Source organism: Jaculus jaculus, chromosome 10, assembly GCF_020740685.1.
Source record: "Jaculus jaculus isolate mJacJac1 chromosome 10, mJacJac1.mat.Y.cur, whole genome shotgun sequence".
In the NCBI taxonomy this organism is placed as follows: Eukaryota; Metazoa; Chordata; class Mammalia; order Rodentia; family Dipodidae; genus Jaculus; species Jaculus jaculus.
In genome coordinates this window covers 6,534,716-6,554,808 of record NC_059111.1, presented here as the reverse complement: position 1 = coordinate 6,554,808, position 20,093 = coordinate 6,534,716, and the positions used below count along the sequence as shown (strand labels likewise).

The window sequence follows — 20,093 nt, the reverse complement described above, 5'->3', positions numbered from 1 at the left end:
TTTATTTTTACTTATTTGAGAGAGAAAAAGAGAGAATGGGTGCACCAGGGCCTCCAGCCACTGCAGATGAACTCCAGACACGTGCGCCCCCTTGTGCATCTGGATAACGTGGGTCCTGGGGAATCAAGCCTCGAACCGGGGTCCTTAGGCTTCACAGGCAAGCGCTTAACCGCTAAGCCATCTCTCCAGCCCCTTGCTCCCTTTTAGAACCTGCCGGGGGCTGAGCTGAGAGCAGGTGAGCCCGTGCTTCTCCGGGCGCCTAGGCGCCTCGGCCTGTGCGTGCAGCTCAGCTCTGGCATTGCCTGGTAGCTCCTGACCCTCGCCCACCGCATGGTGGGGTGGCCTTTTCCCAAGGGAAAATCACTCCCATCCTCATCCACCCTTATCACATCTCGTTTTGTTTCTCTTTTCTTGAGGTGGGATGGGGTGAGAAGGGGTAAACACAGTAAGGAGCAGCAGCAGGAGAATTTAGAAGACCTGGTACATTGTATTTTTCTCACCAGAAAAAATCAACATAAGGCATAGTCTGGGGGATGGTTGTGAAGACTGAATGAATTCATCTGTGTAGCTCATTGCCCGGGTTTGGGAAGAGAATGGCAGTAGTCATGCATGCACGCGCGCGCGCACACACACACACACACACACACACACACACACAGATTTGTGACAAATTGGATGCAGAAAATGTGTCAAATGAAAAATAACTCCAGTGTTTTAGTCTTGGGTGCTGAGAGGAGGTGGTTGTGAGCAAAAATTGGATGGATTTTAGTGAGGAATTCCGTATGAAGACATCCCGTCATCTGTTGTCACTTAAGACTTGACAGGCAGAAATCCCCAGTATGTCGCTGAGAAGGCAGGGAGAAGAAATCTTATCTGAAGCATCTATAATCATGGAAAATCAGGCGCGCTTCTTTTTTTTTTTTTTTTTTTTTTTTTTTTTTTTTTTTTTTTTTTTTTTTTTTTTTCTTTAAATTTTTTTGTTTATTTTTTTTTTTTTAAATTTTTATTAACATTTTCCATGATTATAAAATATATCCCATGGTAATTCCCTCCCTCCCCACCCCCACACTTTCCCGTTTGAAATTCCATTCTCAATCATATTACCTCCCCATTACAATCATTGTAATTACATATATACAATATCAACCTATTAAGTATCCTCTTCCCTTCCTTTCTCCACCCTTTATGTCTCCTTTTCAACTTACTGGCCTCTGCTACTAAGTATTTTCATTCTCACACAGAAGCCCAGTCATCTGTAGCTAGGATCCCCATATGAGGGAGAACATGTGGCGCTTGGCTTTCTGGGCCTGGGTTACCTGACTTAGTATAATACTTTCCAGGTCCATCCATTTTTCTGCAAATTTCATAACTTCATTTTTCTTTACCGCTGAGTAGAACTCCATTGTATAAATGTACCACATCTTCATTATCCACTCATCTGTTGAGGGACATCTAGGCTGGTTCCATTTCCCAGCTATTATAAATTGAGCAGCAATAAACATGGTTGAGCATGTACTTCTAAGGAAATGAGATGAGTCCTTTGGATATATTAGGCGCGCTTCTTTTTAAAAGTATTTTTATTTATTTGCAAGCAGAGAGAGAGAGAGAGAGAGAGACAATGGGCGCACAAGGGCCTCTAGCCACTGCAAATGAACTCCAGATGCGTGTTCCACGATATTCATCTGGATCTACAAGGGTGCTGGGGAATCGAACCCCCGGGTTGTCAGGCTTTTTCGGCCAGTGCCCTAACCGCCAAGCCATTTCTCAGGCCCCCTCACTCACCTCTTCATGCTCTGCTTGCTCACTGGGGGGTCTCCTTTCCTCTTTGTAGAGCAGCAATGCTACTCCCTGGCTCCTAGGGCTGTTTGGAATAGCAAAAGCGCCAACCATTGCAAGGCAAGTAACTCATTGCTCCTTGACCTATAGTGAGGTTATGGCCTGATAATCCCATCGTAAGTTGAAGGATCTCATAAACTGAAATGCAGTTTAGCACCAAAGTCCACCAGAGGTGTGGACTGACGCCCGTTCTGACCAGCAAAGAGGGTACCACTGCAGATTGCAAGCTCACAAGAAGATCGAAATTAGAAGTGATTTCTACCAAATGCATACCACATTCATATCATTCTTTTTGGTTTTGTTTTTTTGAGGTAGGGTCTCGCTCTAGCCCAGGCTGACCTGAAATTCACTCTGTATTCTCAGGGTGGCCTCGAACTCACAGTGATCCTCCTACCTCTGCCTCCCAAGCGCTGGAATTAAAGGCGTGCGCCACCACGCCCAGCCATATCATTCTTGAACACAAAAGTTGTTAAGTCAAACCCCTGTAAATTGGGTTCCTCTGTCTTGAGCACTCAGTCACACTCTTGGCTCCTCACCCTGCTGTGGAGAGAAAACTAAAAAGGGAATAACTGAAGGCCTGAGTAGGGGATGTAGATCAGTTCACAGCGTGCCTGCCCAAAGCGCACATGGTCCCGGGTTCCACCCTCAGCACCACCTACACCAGGCGGGGTAACATGTCTGTAATCCTAGCACTGGGGCCGTGGAGGCAGGAGGATTAGAATATCAAGGTTACACAGAGACTTGGAGGCCAGCCTGGGCTACATGAGACCTAGTCTAAGAAAGATCTAAGAGGGGAAGGAAGGAGAGAGAAAGGAGGAGGGAAGAAAGGAAAAAGGAAGGAAGCAGGCTAGAGAAACAGCTCAGAGGTTAAGAGCACTGCTTGCAAAGCCTGGTGGCCAGGGTTTGATTCCCCAGCACCCATGCAAAGGCAGGTGCACAAAGTGGCACGTGTGTCTCGAGTCCATTTGCAGTAGCAGGAGGCCTTGGTGTGCCCAATACTATACACTCTCTTTTCTCTCTCATAAATAATAATAATAATAATAATAATAATAAAGGAATCTGGGCAGGGTGACACATTTCTTTAATCCCAGCACCCAGGAGGCAGAGGTAAGAGGATCACCATGAGTTCAAAGCCACCCTGAGACTACATAATGAGTTCCAGGTCAACCGAGGCTAGAGTGAGACCCCACCTCAAGCCCCCCCAAAAAGGAAGGGAGGGTCAATCAACCTAATCAGTAATGTCTAGGACAGTAAAAACAAATGCACTGGGCAGAGACCCCCGTCCTCCTGGGGAGCGACTGGCAGGGACGGACAGAAGCTGCTTCTGGGGGGTAGGACTTTGTGAGCTGCTCAGCTGGTGGGCTTCTGTATAAACGTGCACAGTGGGGCCCAGAATGTCTTGTCTTTTGTAGAAATTCAGTAACTACTTACCAGTAGCCTTCTCTTTTGTTCAATCATTTCTATGTTTTTTAAAAGAAAAAAACGCTTTTGTCTTTTTTTTTTTTTTTTTGAGACAAGAACATCTGACAAACCTTTATGTCGGTTACTCTTGGACCTTGGCTCTCTGAGCAGAGCCCCCTGGGTGGGTGACCAGAGAGCGCAAAGGAGGAAGGACTGGGAGGCTGGGGGACATCCTCAGGACTCTGTCTAGTTAGAGGGCAAGGATGGGCGTTTGGTGCAGGCCCAGTGATTCATTGCTCTTCCTCTCTTTCTGCCTGGCCACGGAGGAAGAAGGAGTGGTGAGCTCTGAGGTAATCTTGTAGAACTGATGTGACGTGTGGTTCTGGGAAAGACAAATAATATATCATATGGTCAGCTTGCTTCTGCCAGACATCATGGGTGGCAAACCTTCTAGAACGTCTCTCCACTCGAGCTTGAGCCCTGTTCCTGTGGAGGCTTCATCTTGCTTTCCTCACAGCCTCTGAGAATTTACTCCGAGCATGGAAACCTGTGCCCTCCTCGGAGAAGACAGACAACTTCGCATATTTTACATGTGAAATGTGATAGTGCTTCCATCTTGTTTCTTTCCATCTCCCTCACCTCCCAGAGAGTCTCCGCTTTCCAGTCCTTTCCTCGTTCTGGTTTTGGTGTTCGAGTGGTCGGAATTTCCCCCAGTGCTGTTGAAACGCCCCCAGGTGCTGCGCTCAAGGGTGGGGCAGGGCCGAGTCTTCCCCAATTCAGGGCCCATGGTTCTGCGTGCGTGTGTGTGTGTGTGTGTGTGTGTGTGTGTGTGTGTGTGTGTGTGTGTGTAAATTGACTTCTTGGCAATTTTTGTACTTGTATAGAATGTATTTTGATCATTTTCATACTTGTGACCTTCTCTTGCCCTCTCCCCCTCCGAACCCTTCCTTATTCCCAATTAGCTCCCTTCTCCTTCCAAGTCTGTGTGTACGTGTGCACACGCGCACATGTGTGTCCCACTGAGTTCAGTCGGGGCTGCTTGCACGAGCATGGCTTGGGTTGGAGGCTTATTTACCAGAGCATGGCTACACCACTGAGGAAAATGTCCCCCCAGCGCCCACCCCAGCTTCAGTGACACAGTGATCTTGGGTGGCATGTCCTCCCCTCCCCCACTTACCTGTAGGAGCAAAGCTGGAAGTTGGGCCCAGTCTACCATAGCAAAAATCTTCATTTGCTGTGCTCATTCTATTCCCATTCATTACAGAAACACTTGGGAAATAAGTGTCATTATTTATTTATTTATCTGCAAGCAGAGAGAGAGAGAGAGAGAGAATGAGCAAAGCAGGGCCTCTAGCCACTGCAAACGCACTCCAAATACAAATCATCCTTTTTTAAAAAGCCCAGGAGAGTGTGAGCTCCCCTAATCCAACGTGTGGTTTTTGTCCCCAGGGCAGCAAAGGGGCCTACCGCTACCACTGGCAGAGCCACAACGTCAAGCACAGCGGCGTGGACGACATGGTGCTGCTCTCCAAGATCACGGAGAGCTCCATCGTGGAGAACTTGAAGAAGAGATACATGGACGACTACATCTTCGTATCCTTTACCCGTGACTTCGTGCCCGCCCGGGATGTGACGGTGCGCAAAGTAAACGGAGGCTTTCCGCCTCACGCGCGCACCTCCTGAAGGTCTGCAAGGCTGGGGGGGCTCGGGGCTCTCACGGTTTCAGAGTGCCGCACTCCGTCACCCCTAGTTCAGGCTGCGCGCAGGACATCACCGGGGTAGCAGCTTGCGGAGGAGTCTCGCCCCACCCTCCACGCCTTGTGCGCTCAAGTGTTCTTAGGACGCAGCTGTGTCCATATCGTGTACCGGCTACTCCTTACACGCTGCAGTGGCCAAGCTGAGTCTACCTGACCCATGAAATCTAAAGTAATTCCTTTCCGCCTCCTTATAGAACAAACCGATTGACCCTTGCACTAGAGACCTGCTCGGTTTCCTTTAACTGTATGGAAATGATTGTGCTTACAGTTGTCAACTTATCTGGTCCAAAAAAAAGTAAATTTATTTATTTTATCTGGATGTATTATCATCAAAGAGTTCCTGAGGAAGAGCTGGGTGCAGGCAGGGTGCAGATCTAGCCTGCCTGGGCTGAAAGATTACTTACTCTGCACGGATTTTGTGACTTTAACAAGTTTGTGATCTGGGTGCCCGTTGTCTCCTTCTCTGTAAAATGGGAATGGTAATCAATTCTCCCACGTGGGGCTTTTGGTAGTGCAAAGAAGCAATGACTGCTGAAGTACGTAGTAAGCATTAGTTATGTTTGAACCCACAGGCTGCGTGTAAGTTCTTCCCATGTTTCTGAATTACTTTCAAGAAACTTAATAGTAAAGTTGCTCATTATAGATTAAAATGAAGTTGACCATAGAAACTTGATATTTTTATTTTGAGACAGGGTCTCATATATCCCAGGTTGTCCTCCCACTCCCTATGTAGCTACGGATGGCCTTGAGCTTCTGATCCTCCTGCCTCCATCGACCAAGGCCTGGGCTTCCAGGCACATGCCGCCGCACCGGCTTATGCAGTGACGGGGGTGGAGCGCTAGGCTTCATTCCTGCTGGTCAAGCCTTCTACCAACTGGACTACGTCCCCAGCCTTGCGAGCAGCTTTAAATGGAAGATTAAAAGTCCTGGGATGTCGGCTTGGCTTTTGCATTAGCTACACAGAAATGCGGGGTTGGATGAGCCAGGTAGCCTGTGACAGAATAGGCCAGCGGTTGCCTGAAGTCTGTCCACTCTCAGCCCAGACAGCCTCGTTCTTCCCCAGAAGGACTTTTGACATGTAATACACCAAGGGCTTCTTGCAGACGCAGTGACTTATGTACCAAGAACAATATAAAAGCTATAGTAGATCAGTGCTCGTGGCTTTGGAAATGCAGCTAAGCAAAAGGGAAGACACTGCAGATCACCAGGAATCTCACCACCCACAGCGAGTTCCCGTTGCCCTCCACACAGAACTGCCAGTTGCACGTGTGTGCTTTCATGTTGCTGTTGTAACAAAGGTGCATCAGCTCTCACTGCATTTTTTTTTTTTTGCTTCCCTGCAAAGTTCTTGGCAAAGTGTGTTTTATTAAGTGTTCATTGAGAATTTGTTAGTTATTTAGCAATTAAGGCATTTGCCTGAGAAGCTTAAGGACCCAGGTTCAATTTCCCCAGAGCCCACAGAAGCCAGATGCACATGGTGGCATGTGCATCTGGAGTTTGTTTACAGTGGCTAGAGGCCCTAGTGTGCCCATTCTCTCTCTTTTTCTAATAACTAAATTTAAATAAAATATTGAAAGTACATGTATAGGGCTGGAGAGATTGCTTAGTGGTTAAGGTGCTTGTCTGAAAAGCTAAAGGACCCAGGTTCAATTCCCCAGGACCCATGTAAGCCACATGCACAAAGAGGTACATGTGTTGGGAGATTGCAGTGGCTTACGGTCCTGGTGTGCCCACTCTCTCCCTCTCTCTATCTCTCTGTCTTTCTGTCTGCTTCTTTCTCTCAAATAAATAACTAAAAATTAAATTAAAAATAGATATAAATTCAGACAGCAGACTTTTTGCATGTGTGTGAGTAGAGTGTGTGCGTGGTGTGATGTGTGTGGCATGCATAATGTGTAATGTACACACATGTGTGTGCAAATACACATACCCCACATGTGTGCGTGGGAAGATCAGAGGAGAAGGCTTGGTGTCTTTCTCTTAGCGCTCACTCATCTGCATATTTCCATGAGATGGAATCTCTCCCTCAAGCCAGAGCCGCGGGCCGTCAGCAAGCCCTCGTGATTCTCCAGTCTCTGCCCCCCGGACTGGGGTTACAGATGTGCACGGCCATACTCAGATCTTTAAGTGGCTTCTAGGGAGTTGAGTTTGGCAATCTCGGACCCAAGAGGCCCTCCCTTAGGCTTAAATCATGGCAGGTGCTCTTAAGTGCTGAGCCATCTCCCCAGCTCGAGACAGCAGAATGTCGAGTGACTCACACGGGCCTGCTGGCGAATGCCTTTGCAGAGTCTATAGCTGACTAATGGCGTGTTCTCCCAAGGAAGTGAGTTACTTGACCACTAATGACTTTTATGTCTTAGCCATCTTTATCCACTCAATATATGGTGAGGCAGGCATAAATGTACTTTCTATCTCCAATGCAGAGTTGCTTTCAGCTCTGTGGAGGCTGGTGCTGGAAGCTTTGATATGATGCTGAGCATCCGCTGCCGATCTTCTCCTCTGACATTGGGCTAGTAGATAGCACAGCATTCCCGCAGACAAGAGCCGGGTTTAATTTTTTTTGTTTTGTTTTGTTTTTTCCAGGTAGGGTTTCACTCTAGCCCAGACTGACCTGGAATTAACTCTGTAGTCTCAGGGTGGCCTGGAACTCATGGTGATCCTCCTACCTCTGCCTCCCAAGTTCTGGGATTAAAGGTGTGCACCACCACGCCCGGCTTAATTTTTTTTTAAATTTTGCTTATGTGTGTGATATGTATGTGCATGTGTCCTACTGGCCCTTGCCTGCTGAGCCAGGGTCCCTTGCCTGTGACGGCCAGTGTGGGACTTAGGGTGTTCTACTCACTCTCTTTGTCTGGCCTTGTTTTTGAGGTAGATGCACTCTCTTTCTCCCTCTCTCTGTCTGTCTCTTACTGTTCTCAGAGCGCGTGGGCTTCCGTTGACGCTTGGGTGTCTGCTGCCCCGCAGAGCGGGGGTTACAGGTGCGTGTGGCCATGCCCCGCTGTTCTGCCTGAAATCTGGAGATTTGAGCCCCTCAGGCCCCCATGCTTGTGCAGGTAAAATACTTAACCACCGAGCCATCGCTCCAGCCCAGGAGCATGAGTTGTCCGTCTGTTCGTTTAAGACAAAGCGAAGTAATGACCTAACACCGCCCATGTTCAGGCTCTTCTGCACGGGATACCAGCGCACTGCTCCCGTCGGAGGTCGACATTGGGAACAATCAGTTGTTACTGCAGTCAGCCCAAACACACAGTTTCTTTGTTCTGCATTAGGGAAAAAAAGAAAGAAAGAAAGAAAACTTAACAGTAAAAGTCCCAGTGTATGCTTTAAGGCTACGTAGCCTCAGACAAGAAAGGCTGAGATTCCCATGCACTTGTGACGGTTGCTACACTTCTTGCAATGACCTGCTAAAGTAGACGAGAGAAAAAAAAAAAAAAAGAAAGAAAGAAAGAAAATTTTAAAGTCAGAAAAGGCGGAAAAGCATGGTAGCCTCCTCTTTCGTGCTTGGTGCTTGGCAAGACTTCCATGCCAGCCACTTGGCCGGCAGAGCGACCTCCCGTGCATTCTATCCAGCTCTCTGCAGACTTGTTTCTCCCCAAAGGCCACATTCAAACGCGTTTGGCATTTTTAATCCTTGAATGAGGAATTCAGGCTCCAGCGGGAGCTCGAAGCCAGCAGCATATGTCATGGCCCGCAGTAAGGCTCTGGGCAGCCTGTTTGCAGAGGGTAAGCGAGCATGCTGGGTGGAGGTTGGCCCTCTCTAGAGCCGCTGCCCTGCCGCTGTCTGCTCAGCCTTGGGCACACGCCTCACCTTCCTTCACTTCCCCCGTGATCAGTTCAGGGACGTCAGCTAATCACCGTGGCAGTTTGGGAGATTTACTGATGGTTACAGTGTTCTCTGTATGTGTGTGTGTGTGCATGTTTATATGTACGTGGGTGCACGTGTGTGTGCACATGTATGTGTACACATGTGTGTGTGGAGGCCAGCTTGAGAATACAGAGTAAATTCCAGGTCACCTTGGGCTAGAGTGAGACCCGACCTGGAAAAAAAATATCCTGCTGAGGTACATGTTTGAGGGACTGGGGAGGTGGCTCTGTGGATAAAGCACTTGCCCTGCAAGGGTGAGTACCTAAGATTTGACCCCCACACCCACATGAACCCAGATGCTGTAAGCTCCACTGCAAGCGTCTGCAATCCCAGCGCCCCTGGGCAAAAGGCCAGATGTAACAGGATTACCTGGAAGCCCATGGGCCGGCCAATGTGGTGAGAACGAGAACCAACCCCAAAAGTTGTCCTGTGACCCCCCAAACAGGCCCCATGGCTCACACGCCTGACCACACACGGTTGAGTATACAAAGAAGACCCCAGAGCCATCCGACACGGCCTTCCCCGCCCTGCATTCGCGCTGGCAGTGATAATGGAAAGATCATTCTTCTATCTAATACTCAGACTTACCTAGGTATTCTGAGCATTCTGTTTTTTATTTTATTTATTTTTATTTTTATTTTTTTGAGGTAGAGTCTCACTCCAGCCCAAGCTGACCTAGAATTTGCTCTGTATTCTCAGGCTGGCCTCAAACTCATAGCAAGCCTCCTACCTCTGCCTCCCAAGTGCTGAGATTAAAGGCGTGCGCCACCATGGCCAGCTGTATTTTTATTTGCTAAAGGAAGTCTTACAGCTCCACTAGTGATAACAGAGGTGATATTGCTATGGCTCTTTAGTCCACGCTGGCCTTGAATTTGTGAACTCCCCCCCCCCGCCACCCGGCTCCGAAGTGCGGGGGATGCAGGCTTGGGCTAGCATGTCCAGTTTACATGGTTCTGAGGCTCAAAGGCGGAGCTTCTTGAAAGCTAGGCAAGCAACTACCTACTGAGCCACACCTCCAGCATGTCGCTGGTTTTTATTAGCAAGAGTATGGATTCTGGAGCAGCCTGCCTGAGTTTGAGAAATAGTTCTGCCATTATTGGCCTGGACCTTTGAGCAAGTTTTTTTGTTTGGTTGCTTGTTTTTGTTTTGTTTTTTGTTTTCTGAGGTAGGGGTCTCACTATAGCCCAGGCTGACCAGGAATTCTCTCTCAGGCTGGCCTCGAATTCACAGTGATCCTCCTACCTGGGTCTCCCAAGTGATGGGATTAAAGGCAGGCGCTGTCCTGTTGAGCCACAGGCAAGTTTAAAAACATCTGCAGTGGGCCGAGGAGATGGCTCCGCTGATAGACGTGTCATGCAGGTGGCTGTAATCCCGGTGATAAAGGAGGCTGTGACAGGCAGGGACAGGGAGTGCTCCCGGGCAAGCAGGCCGCTGGACTCCCAGAGTCAGCAAGTTCTAGACTCATGAGAGGCCACGCCTGCAACCCCAGTGGAGTGATCAGAGCAACACCCATGTCAACGGGTGTCTTCCTCTGCTTGCACACACGTGCATGCACAGCACACACATGTCACATGTTAAAAAAAGAAAAAAAAAATTCCATAAGGACCACTTTTCTTCTCCTAACAGAGGATTAATAGTAGTAAGAGAGATAGCCGGGCGTGGTGGCGCACACCTTTAATCCCAGCACTCGGGAAGCAGAGGTAGGAGGATCGCCGAGAGTTCAAGGCCACCCTGAGACTACAGAGTGAATTCCAGGTCAGCCTGAGCTAGAGTGAGACCCTGCCTCAGAAAAAAAAAAAAAAAAATAGTAGTAAGAGAGGGCCTGGAGAGATTGCTTAGTGGTTAAGGCACTGGCCTTAGAAGCCTAAGGACTCAGGTTCAATTCCCTAGTACCCACGTAAGCCAGATGCACAAGGTACTGCATGCGTCTGCAGTTCATTTGCAGTAGCTGGAGACCCTGGTGTAGCCATTCTCTCTATTTGCCTCTTTTTCTCTCTCAGGTAACTAAAATATTTAAAAAATAGTAGCGAGAGAGTTGTTGCCAATTGCTTTGGTTAGGTGTACCATGTAATGTGCATACATAGAATTAATTTTATCACCAAAGTCTTGGTTATAGTATTATGGGCATCTTTTATCAGGTAAATAATTAAAATTAAATAATTAAAACACAACACCTGCTCACCTCCTTTTCTCTATTTCCACTTTATCTCCCCTCTTTCAATTTGAACGGTCTTTCTTTCTGGTCAGCGAAAAACGAAATGAAAGGTACTCAAGTCACTCTACATTCTTACGTGGTGTGTAAATATGTGTGCATGTGTGTGTTTAAATTTTACAATCTGTCCCACGCTTGTTTGTGTTTAATAATAATGTCGAATCTCATCCAAGGTAAAAAGCCACAGTTGTGTCAGAACAAGAATCTAAGAGACTGTGAATTAAGGACATAACGTCTGTGTGCTGAGCAGTGTGTATTGATTGTTCCATTGGCTTCCATGGCAAAGCTGTTAAGTAGGTCCTGCTTTATCTCCATGATCCATTAACCCAAGCACATGGATGTGACTGGCCCAGAGCGTGAGTGGAGCAGGGATTGGGGAGCCAGACCATCTGACCAGACCCTCTGGGCTGCTAAAATATAAATGTCTAAAATGTAAATGTCACAGCTCCTAAGATATAAATGTCTCCTTGGAAGGAAATATCACTGTATTGCAGCTCTTACTCTTACTATTTAAGACTATTTATTTATTTGTAGGGATGGAGAGGTGGCTCAGCAGTTAAAGGCACTTGTTTGCAAACCTTTGTAAAGCCAGATGCACAAAGAGGGTGCATGCGCCTGGAGTTCGTTTTTAGTGGCAGGGTACCCTGGTGCACCTATACTCACTTTCTCTCTGTGTCTGCTTCTTTCTCTGTGTCCCAGATAGATAGATAGATAGATAGATAGATAGATAGATAGATAGATAGATAGATGGATAGATACATAGATAGATAGATAGATAATAGATAGATGGATGGATAGATAATAGATAGATGATAGATAGATAGATAGATGGATATATAGATAGATGGATAGATAGATAGATAGATAGATAGATAGATAGATAATAGATAGATACATACATACATATTAAATAAAATGAAAAAAAAACTATTCTAATTTTTACTATTTAGTGTTGTAAAACTTAGGGACATTCCTAATTCAGTGATTCAGAGAAGACTCGAGGGAGACAGAGGGGTGCACACTTGTAGTCCCAGCACTGGGCCAGGAGGGTCACTTGAGTTCAGGAGTTGGAGACCAGCCTGGGCAATATAGCAAGAGACTCCACCCCAAAACCAAAAACCCAACCAACAGAGCATATGCGTTGTCATTTCAGACTAGTTGGTTGGTTTTTTTCCTCTGTGAGACAGGGGTTTGGTCTGTTTTTTAATTCTCTGCTGGGTCCCCAGCATCTGAGACAGCACCTGGTACATTATAAACACCGAACACAAGTTAGTTGATTGTTGAAGGAATTTAAAGAATGTGTGTAATAACACTTTCCTTATCTGGGTATGTGAAAACATGTAAAATATTTTAGGCCCTAGCATATACACGTCCCGTCTAAGGGGCCTTCCTAGATCCCTGAAACAGAAATAACCCTCTTTTACATGGGATTGTGACTTTCTTCTCCAAATATCACCTTGTTGCTATCACTCAGTTCTCCAAGCTTCTGAGAAGCAAGAGCCTCAGTTCACCCTGTGTCCCTCTCTTACATGAGTAAATAACTGTGTTATTTAGTCTGTCTCTGAGGTGTGGGTATTCCATGGGGAAAGCTACCTAGCATGTCAGGAGACAGATGCTGGCCACTCTGATCATCCCTTGGCCAGTTTTGGTCTGTTCTTGATACTAACTGTTCATGTTGCCAGTCCAGATAGAATAGATGTTAATTTATTTCTCATAGTTATCCATTTTGTAGCACCGTGGTAATAAACATTATTTTTACTGAGGGAGGAGCAAGAACTAAGTTTCTCATAATTTTTTTTGTTTATTTTTATGAGAGAGAGAGAATAAGAGTGACAGAGAAAGGGAATGGGAGCACCAGGGCTTCCAGCCACTGCAATTGAACCCCAGGCACATGTGCCCCCTTGTACATCTGGCTCACGTGGGTTCTGGAGAGTCGAACCTGAGTTCTTAGGCTTTGCAGGCAAGACCTTAGCCATCTATCTCTCCAGCCCCTATGGTTTTTTTTAGAACACATACACACACGCACGAGTTCCATTTGGACAATCATTAAATTCTCAAAAAAAATTCTTGATAATATCTGCTTAGTAAATTTGAAAAACAAAAGTCTATGAAGATTGACAACAGTCCTTAACCAGGTTTAAACTCAGACATATATCGGATCCGTGTTGATCTCCGTCAACCCCTTCAAGCAGATGCCGTATTTTGGAGAAAAAGAAATTGAAATGTACCAAGGAGCGGTAAGTTATATACTATATTAACTAATTAATAGGGGTTTTATGATGCAAAAATAATTTTTCTTGAAGGTAACAATACATTTGCATTTTCTTATGAATTATTTATTGGGGAAACTCACATAAGTGACCTTGTTTGATTTTTTAAAATCATATGCTTCTCTTTCATATGTAATTTGAAGTAGCTTAGGGCCGTCTAATATGTGAACCTTATTTACATAGAAAATTAGTTAAAGGGATATGGTAGCCAGAGTTTGGGGTAATCTTCCTGCTTCCACACATGTTACAGAATTCTAAGGAATCAAAAAGTAGTAACAGGTAAAATGTAAATAGGGTAATGGAAACATTAAGAATCAGAACCTTGGGCTGGAGAGGTGGCTTAGCACTTTAAGGCATTTGCTTACAAAGCTTAAGGACCAGGGTTCAGTTCCCCAGTATCCACATAAAGCCAGATGCACAAAGCGATGCTTGTGTCTGGAGTTCATTTGCAGCAGCTAGAGGCTCTGGCACATCCATTCCCTCTATCTCTCTCTGGAATAAAATAAATTAGTTAATAAGATACAATGACTAGAGCCTCAGTTAAGCCACACCTAAGTTTTGAAAACGAAAATGTGTCTGCTGTTACTTCATGTGCTCTTGTGGCTCTACTCCCCTCCAGAGCGAGCTCGGCCGTCATCTTGCTAGCATGATTTCTTCTGGGGCTTGTCACCAGCCCGGCCCCACCTCTCTGCGTCCTTCCCCTTCCCTCTCCCTTGCACCCTTTCTCCCCGCAGAAGCACGAGCTCGTGCGTTAGTCCTGACCCCTGCAACACAGACAGAAGCCGCCCGCCCAGATTCATCAGTTGAAGTGGACAGCAGTTCACCCAGGGCAAGAGCCTCCCCCACCGATGAATCGTGCTGGTAGCCAGAGCCTTGGGGCCGCACGAAAGACCTTGATAACGCCACCTCTATGGAAGCCCAGCACAAGGGACACTGTCAGCAGGGCTAGGTCTTTGCCCTGGCACCCAGTCTGAGGGCCCTGGGGCAGCAGGCACAGAGTTGGCGTGGGGCCCACAGTGACAGCCAGGGTGCAGTCCACCAGTGCGGTGCCCGTGTGTTCCTGTGAGGAGGACTGCTGCCCATCCATTCTGTGGGTCTCCACGGATGCCTCATAGAACGTTTTTCTTTAATTTGTATTGCCAATGGTAGTAGAATGTTAGAAAAAATTGCAGGGGGGGGGTCCTGGAGAGATGGCTTAGCAGTTAAGGCACTTGCCTGTGAAGCCTAAGGATCCAGGTTCGACTCCCCAGATCCCACGTAAGCCAGACACACAGGGTGATGCATGTACAAGGTCACACATGCACACAAGGTGGCACACATGTCTGGAGTTCATTACAGTGGCTGGAGGCCCTGGTGTGCCGATTCTCTCTCCCCCCCTCTCCCTCCCTCCCTCTCTCTCTCTCTCTCATAAAAAAGTCCAGTCTGAGGCTGGGTATGGTGGCACACACCTTTAATCCCAGTACTCGGGAGGCAGAGGTAGGAGGATTGCTATGAGTTCAAGGCCAGCCTGAGACTATGTAGTGAATTCCAGGTCAGCATGGGCTAGAGTGAGACCCTACTTCGGGAAAAAAAAAAAAAAAAGTCCAGTCTATTGGGCTTGCCTCAAACAAATTTAAAAAAAAAAAAATTTGTACAGAGTACCATGTACTATGTTATTTGCAACAATAATAAAACAGCCCATAAATGCTGTTTGCATCATCCTGTCTAACCCACATTTCACAGAAGAGGAAACTGAGGCCCAGGGATGAAGTACTACTGAGCCAGGAGTTGAACCTGGGATTTTTTTAATTTTTAAAAAAACATTTTAAATTTTATTTTTATTTATTTGAGAGAGAGAGAGAAAGAGGCAAAAAAGAGAGAAAAAATGAGTATGAATTCCAGATCCATGTGTCACCTTGTACATCTGGCTTACGTGGATCCTGGGGAATTGAACCTGGGTCCTTTGGCTTTGCAGGAAAGCTCCTTAACCACTAAGCCATCCCTCCAGCTAGAGCCTGGGATCTTAATGACTTTCAGTTCTGGGGGACAGTGGAGCATCATAAGGAAATGCCTCCTCGATACTTCCCCCAGGCAGCTAGCTCAGAGCCTCGGTGAGAGTGTAGGCGGGAACTCCAGTTAACAGGGTAGCCTTGGAGGGTTGGGGATGTGGCTCCGTTGGTAAGAGTGTTTGGCCGGCATGCGCGGGGCCCTGGGCTGGATCTCCAGCAGTGGGCTGGTCAGGTTGGCTCACGCTTGTAATCCCAGCACTTGGGAGGTGGAGGTGGAGGCAGGATGATCAGGAGTTCCAACATTATCCTCAGCACCTGAGACTGTCATAAAACAAGACTACAGCGCCCCAAACACACCGTAACTCGGTGACACGCAGAGGGCAAGTACACTGTCAGTGAACTTTGAAGCCTACTTGGGGAATGGTTTGCCACTCCTGTCCCTCCATAGCTCACAACATTTTCGCCACTCCATTTTCTTCCGTTTTCCATCTTCTCTTCTTTCTTTTAGGATCCTCTACTTAATGGTTTTCAAAGAGCATGAAAAGTAACCCTGCCGCAGCAAGCTGGGTTAGAAGCTCATCTAAGACCATGTCCTGAGGTCTCTCCAGGCACCCTCCTCCAGTCACTATGTAGTAAGGTTCAAAAACGGATTAAGCGGGCCGGGCAGGGCGTGGTAGCACACGCCTTTAACCTCAGCACTCAGGAGGCAGAGGTAGGAAGATCGCCATGAGTTTGAGGCCACCCTGAGACTACATAGTGGATTCCAGGACAGCCTGGGCTACAGCAAGACCTTCCCTCAACCCCCGGCCCACCCCCCCGGCAAAATATAAATAGATTTCAAAGCTGAATCACACATATACCTACAAAAGAGTCCTTCCTAGTTCCACCTTCACTTTCCTAGGGTATAGCTCGTCACAGCCTAGAACATTCCATGAATAATTGAGTCATGCAAACTTTGCGATGTAATTACAAGCACTGAAGCTGTACACATGGGGGGGGGCTCACCTCTGAGTCCAAGCAGAGACTCCGGGTGTTGCTCTGTCTGAGTTCTGTTTCTGGTTTTGCTTTTCTAGGCGCAGTATGAAAACCCGCCGCACATCTACGCCCTCGCGGACAGTATGTACAGAAACATGATTATCGACAGGGAGAACCAGTGTGTCATCATCAGGTATGACCAGGAGCTGGGCCTGCGGGTCACCGTCCCCGACGAGCTCCGGCAGAGCGGCCAGCAGGATGGCCACGTGTCCCGGGTGGCTTGCGATTCTGTCATCTTAACACCAGATCATGAAAGCTTCTGCTTCCCTGGGGTCACCGTACCTGCCCCTGCTGCTGCTGACGGCATCTAAAAAGGGAGAGGAGGGCTGGAGGGATGGCTTCGTGGCTAAGGCGTTTGCCTGCAAGGCCATAGGATCCCGGTTCGATTCTCTAGGACCCATGTGAGCCAGATGCACAAAGTGGTGCATGCACCTGGACTTCATTTGCAGTGGCTGGAGGCCCTGACATGCCCATTCTCTCTCTCTCTCTCTCTCTTAAATAAATAAATAATATATTTCAAAAAAATAAAATAAAAAGGGAGAGGAGATATTTTGTGAATTTCATCCAGGGCACATGATGACACCAGGTTGTTCTGGACATCAGGATAAATGATGTCATCATGGTCCTGGATGAAATTCATAAACTACCCCCGTCTGCTTGACTCATTGTCCTAAGTATGAAACTTGTTCTTCATTGTATTGTGAGCTCGGATTCTTCCTTCTGGAACCTGCTGTCCTTCCCTCAGTGATGTCGTCCTTCAAGTTTGCATTTACTTATTTATTTATTTTATTAAGGACAGAAAGCCAAGATAGAAATGGGGGGGGGACTAAAAAGATGGCTTATTGGTTAAGCCACTTGCCTCTAAAGCCTAAGGACCCATGTTCAATTCCCCAGTACCCACATAAGCCAGATGCACACGGTGGTGCATGCATCTGGAATTCGTTTGCAGTAGCTGGAGGCTCTGGTGTGCCCATTCTCTGTCTTTCTGTCTGTCTGTCTCTGTGTGTGTGTGTCTTTCTCTTTCTCTTCCTCTTCTTCTCTCTCTATCTTTCTCTCTCTCTCTCTCTCTCTCTCTCTCTCTCTTTCTCCAATAAATAAATAAAACATTTCGCCGGGTGTGGTGGCGCACGCCTTTAATCCCAGCACTCGGGAGGCAGAGGTAGGAGGATCTCCGAGAGTTCGAGGCCACCCTGAGACTACATAGTGAATTCCAGGTCAGCCTGAGCCAGAGTGAGACCCTACCTCAAAAAACCAAAAAAAAATAAAATAAAAAATAAATAAATAAATAAATAAAACATTTCAAAAAAAAATAAAGAACGAGAGAGAGAAAGAGAATGAACATGCCAGGGTCTCCAGCCACTGCAAAAGAACACCAGACACATCTGGCTTATGTGGGTACTGGGGAATTGAACCATCTCTCCAGCACTGAATTTATTTTTTTAATTAAAAAATTGTATTTACTGCCAGGTTTGGTGGTGCACCACTTTAATCTCAGCACTTGGGAGGCAGAAGTAGGAGGATCACCATGAGTTCAAGGCCACCCTGAGACTACAGAGTAACTTCCAGGTCAGCCTGGGCTAGAGCAAGACCCTACCTCAAAAAAAAAAAAAAAAGTATTTACTTAGATGCACTCAGAATGTCAACAAAGCAGCTGCACTTTTTTTTTTTTTTTTTTTTTTTTGTAATTACAGAGTGATATTCAGTTAACAGAACACCAATTGTTTCATATAAGCTTCATGGAAAAAACAAACTACCAGGCTGGAAGGATGGCTTAGCGGTTAAGCGCTTGCCTGTGAAGCCTAAGGACCCTGGTTCGAGGCTCGGTTCCCCTGGTTCCCACGATAGCCAGATGCACAAGGGGGCGCACGCGTCTGGAGTTCATTTGCAGTGGCTGGAGGCACTGGCATGCCCATTCTCTCTCTCCCTCTGTCTTTCTCTCTGTGTCTGTCACTCTCAAATAAATAAATAAAAAATGAACAAAAAATAATATAAAAAAAACAAACTACCATCCCCATATATAATTAATTTGTGCTGTGCACCAATAAGAACCTGCTTTAAGTTCTCCATGCCAATTTACAACCCCCATACTGTACCAGGCAAGGTTAGTGGCTATTGAAAAAGCCACCAGGACGGGGCTACCTAAAGACACGTTCAGTCGTGTGTTAACTATACAGAAGATGCTGTACAATTTAAAAGCAAGTCTTACACAGCTTTACATTTCAGGGTTTTTTTTTCTTTAAAAGGAGTGAGTTGTGTACCGGGTGGTTAAATGCTTTATAGACAAGGGTGAAAAACTGCTAGAACCAACTTACCCATCATCTTCATCATCTTCGTCTTCCTCCTCTTCCTTTTCCTTCTCTTTTCAGCCTTGACAGCTCCCTTTTTCTTTTTTTTTCTGCATCAGGTTTTCTTTAGCTCTGTCAGCAGCAATATCCTTTTCTAGTTTTCCTTCAGCTCGGCAACTTTCTTTTCGTACGGCTGTTCATCATCTGCACACATCTCCACCAGTTTCTTTGCAGCATCACCAAAGGATAGGCTGAGATGCTCTCCTTTGATTTTTGGACAATACTCAGGACAGAATAAGAAAGGACTGGAGAGATGGCTTAGTGGTTAAGGTATTTGCCTGCAAAGCCAAAGGACCCAGGTTCGATTCCCCAGGATACACGTAAGGCAGATGCACAAGGGGGCGCGTGCATCTGGAGTTCGTTCGCAGTGGCTGGAGGCCCTGGCGCACCCATTCTCACTCTCTCTCTCTCTCTCTCTCTCTGTCAAATAAGTAAATAAAAATATATTTAAAAAAAGAAAGAAAGAAAGCTGAAGGAGGCCTCTTGGGTGTGTTGGGATCCTTGAACTCTCACTAGGAGGGGTACAGGTTTTCATTTCTCTCTCATAATGAGCCTTGTCTGTCTTGGCCATGTCTTCAAATTTTCCCTTTTCTCCAGCAGACACAGTCTTCCACCTCTCTGAGCTCTTCTTAGAGAACTCTGAGAAGTTACGGGAGTATCTGGATGCTTCTTTCCATGCTCCTCCCAGTGGGTCTGCACAGAGAACATGCCTGGTGACATTTGTTCTCTGCTTCTTTGCATCTCCTTTGCCTGTGTTTAGTTGTTTTTCCCCAGCAGGGCACATAGCCTCCAGGTGCCTGTCCACCCCGCTCTCGCTTGCTGTCTGTAGAGAGCTCAGTGTATTGCGCTCAAGTCAGAGCTCTTTTCGTTTTTGCTGAGGCAAGCCCAACATAGTGGCCTTTTTTTTATAAGAGAGAGAGAGAGAGAGAGAACTGCTGCACCAGGGCCTTAGTTGCTAAGCCACTTCTCCAGCCCCTTTAAAAATTTGTGTTTATTTATTTATTTATTTGAGAGAGAGAATGAGAGAATGGGCACACCAGGGCCTCTAGCTGCTGCAAATGAATTTTTTTGATAAAGAAATTTTTTTAAAGATGGGGCTGGGCAAATGGCTTAGCAGATATGGTGCTTGCCTGCAAAGCCTAAGAACTCATGTTTGAATCTCCAGGTCCCACATAGCCAGATGCACAGTGATGCAAAGTATGCAGTGTCACATATGTGCCACAAGGGGGCGCACGTGTCTGGCTGAAGGCCCTGGCATGCCCATTCTCTCTCTCTTAAAAAGAAAAAGATGAATGCTGCCTTAGGAATGGACGCCTGAGGTTGTTCTCTAGTCTACACACACACACACACACACACACACACACACACACACACACACGTGCAT

At 46.7% G+C, this 20,093-nt stretch overlaps 1 protein-coding gene across 2 annotated transcripts in view; it reads left to right on the top strand.

The window, feature by feature from the left end:
- Myo1e (myosin IE) overlaps positions 1-20,093 on the top strand; it is a 212,607-nt gene that overhangs the window by 84,357 nt on the left and 108,157 nt on the right. For both annotated transcript variants that reach the window (XM_045160389.1, XM_045160388.1), the window contains exons 2-4: positions 4,687-4,830; positions 13,219-13,308; positions 16,403-16,497. In XM_045160389.1, coding sequence (XP_045016324.1) covers positions 4,753-4,830; positions 13,219-13,308; positions 16,403-16,497 — 263 coding nt within the window. In that variant the 5' untranslated portion in view covers positions 4,687-4,752. The remainder of the gene's footprint in view (positions 1-4,686; positions 4,831-13,218; positions 13,309-16,402; positions 16,498-20,093) is intronic.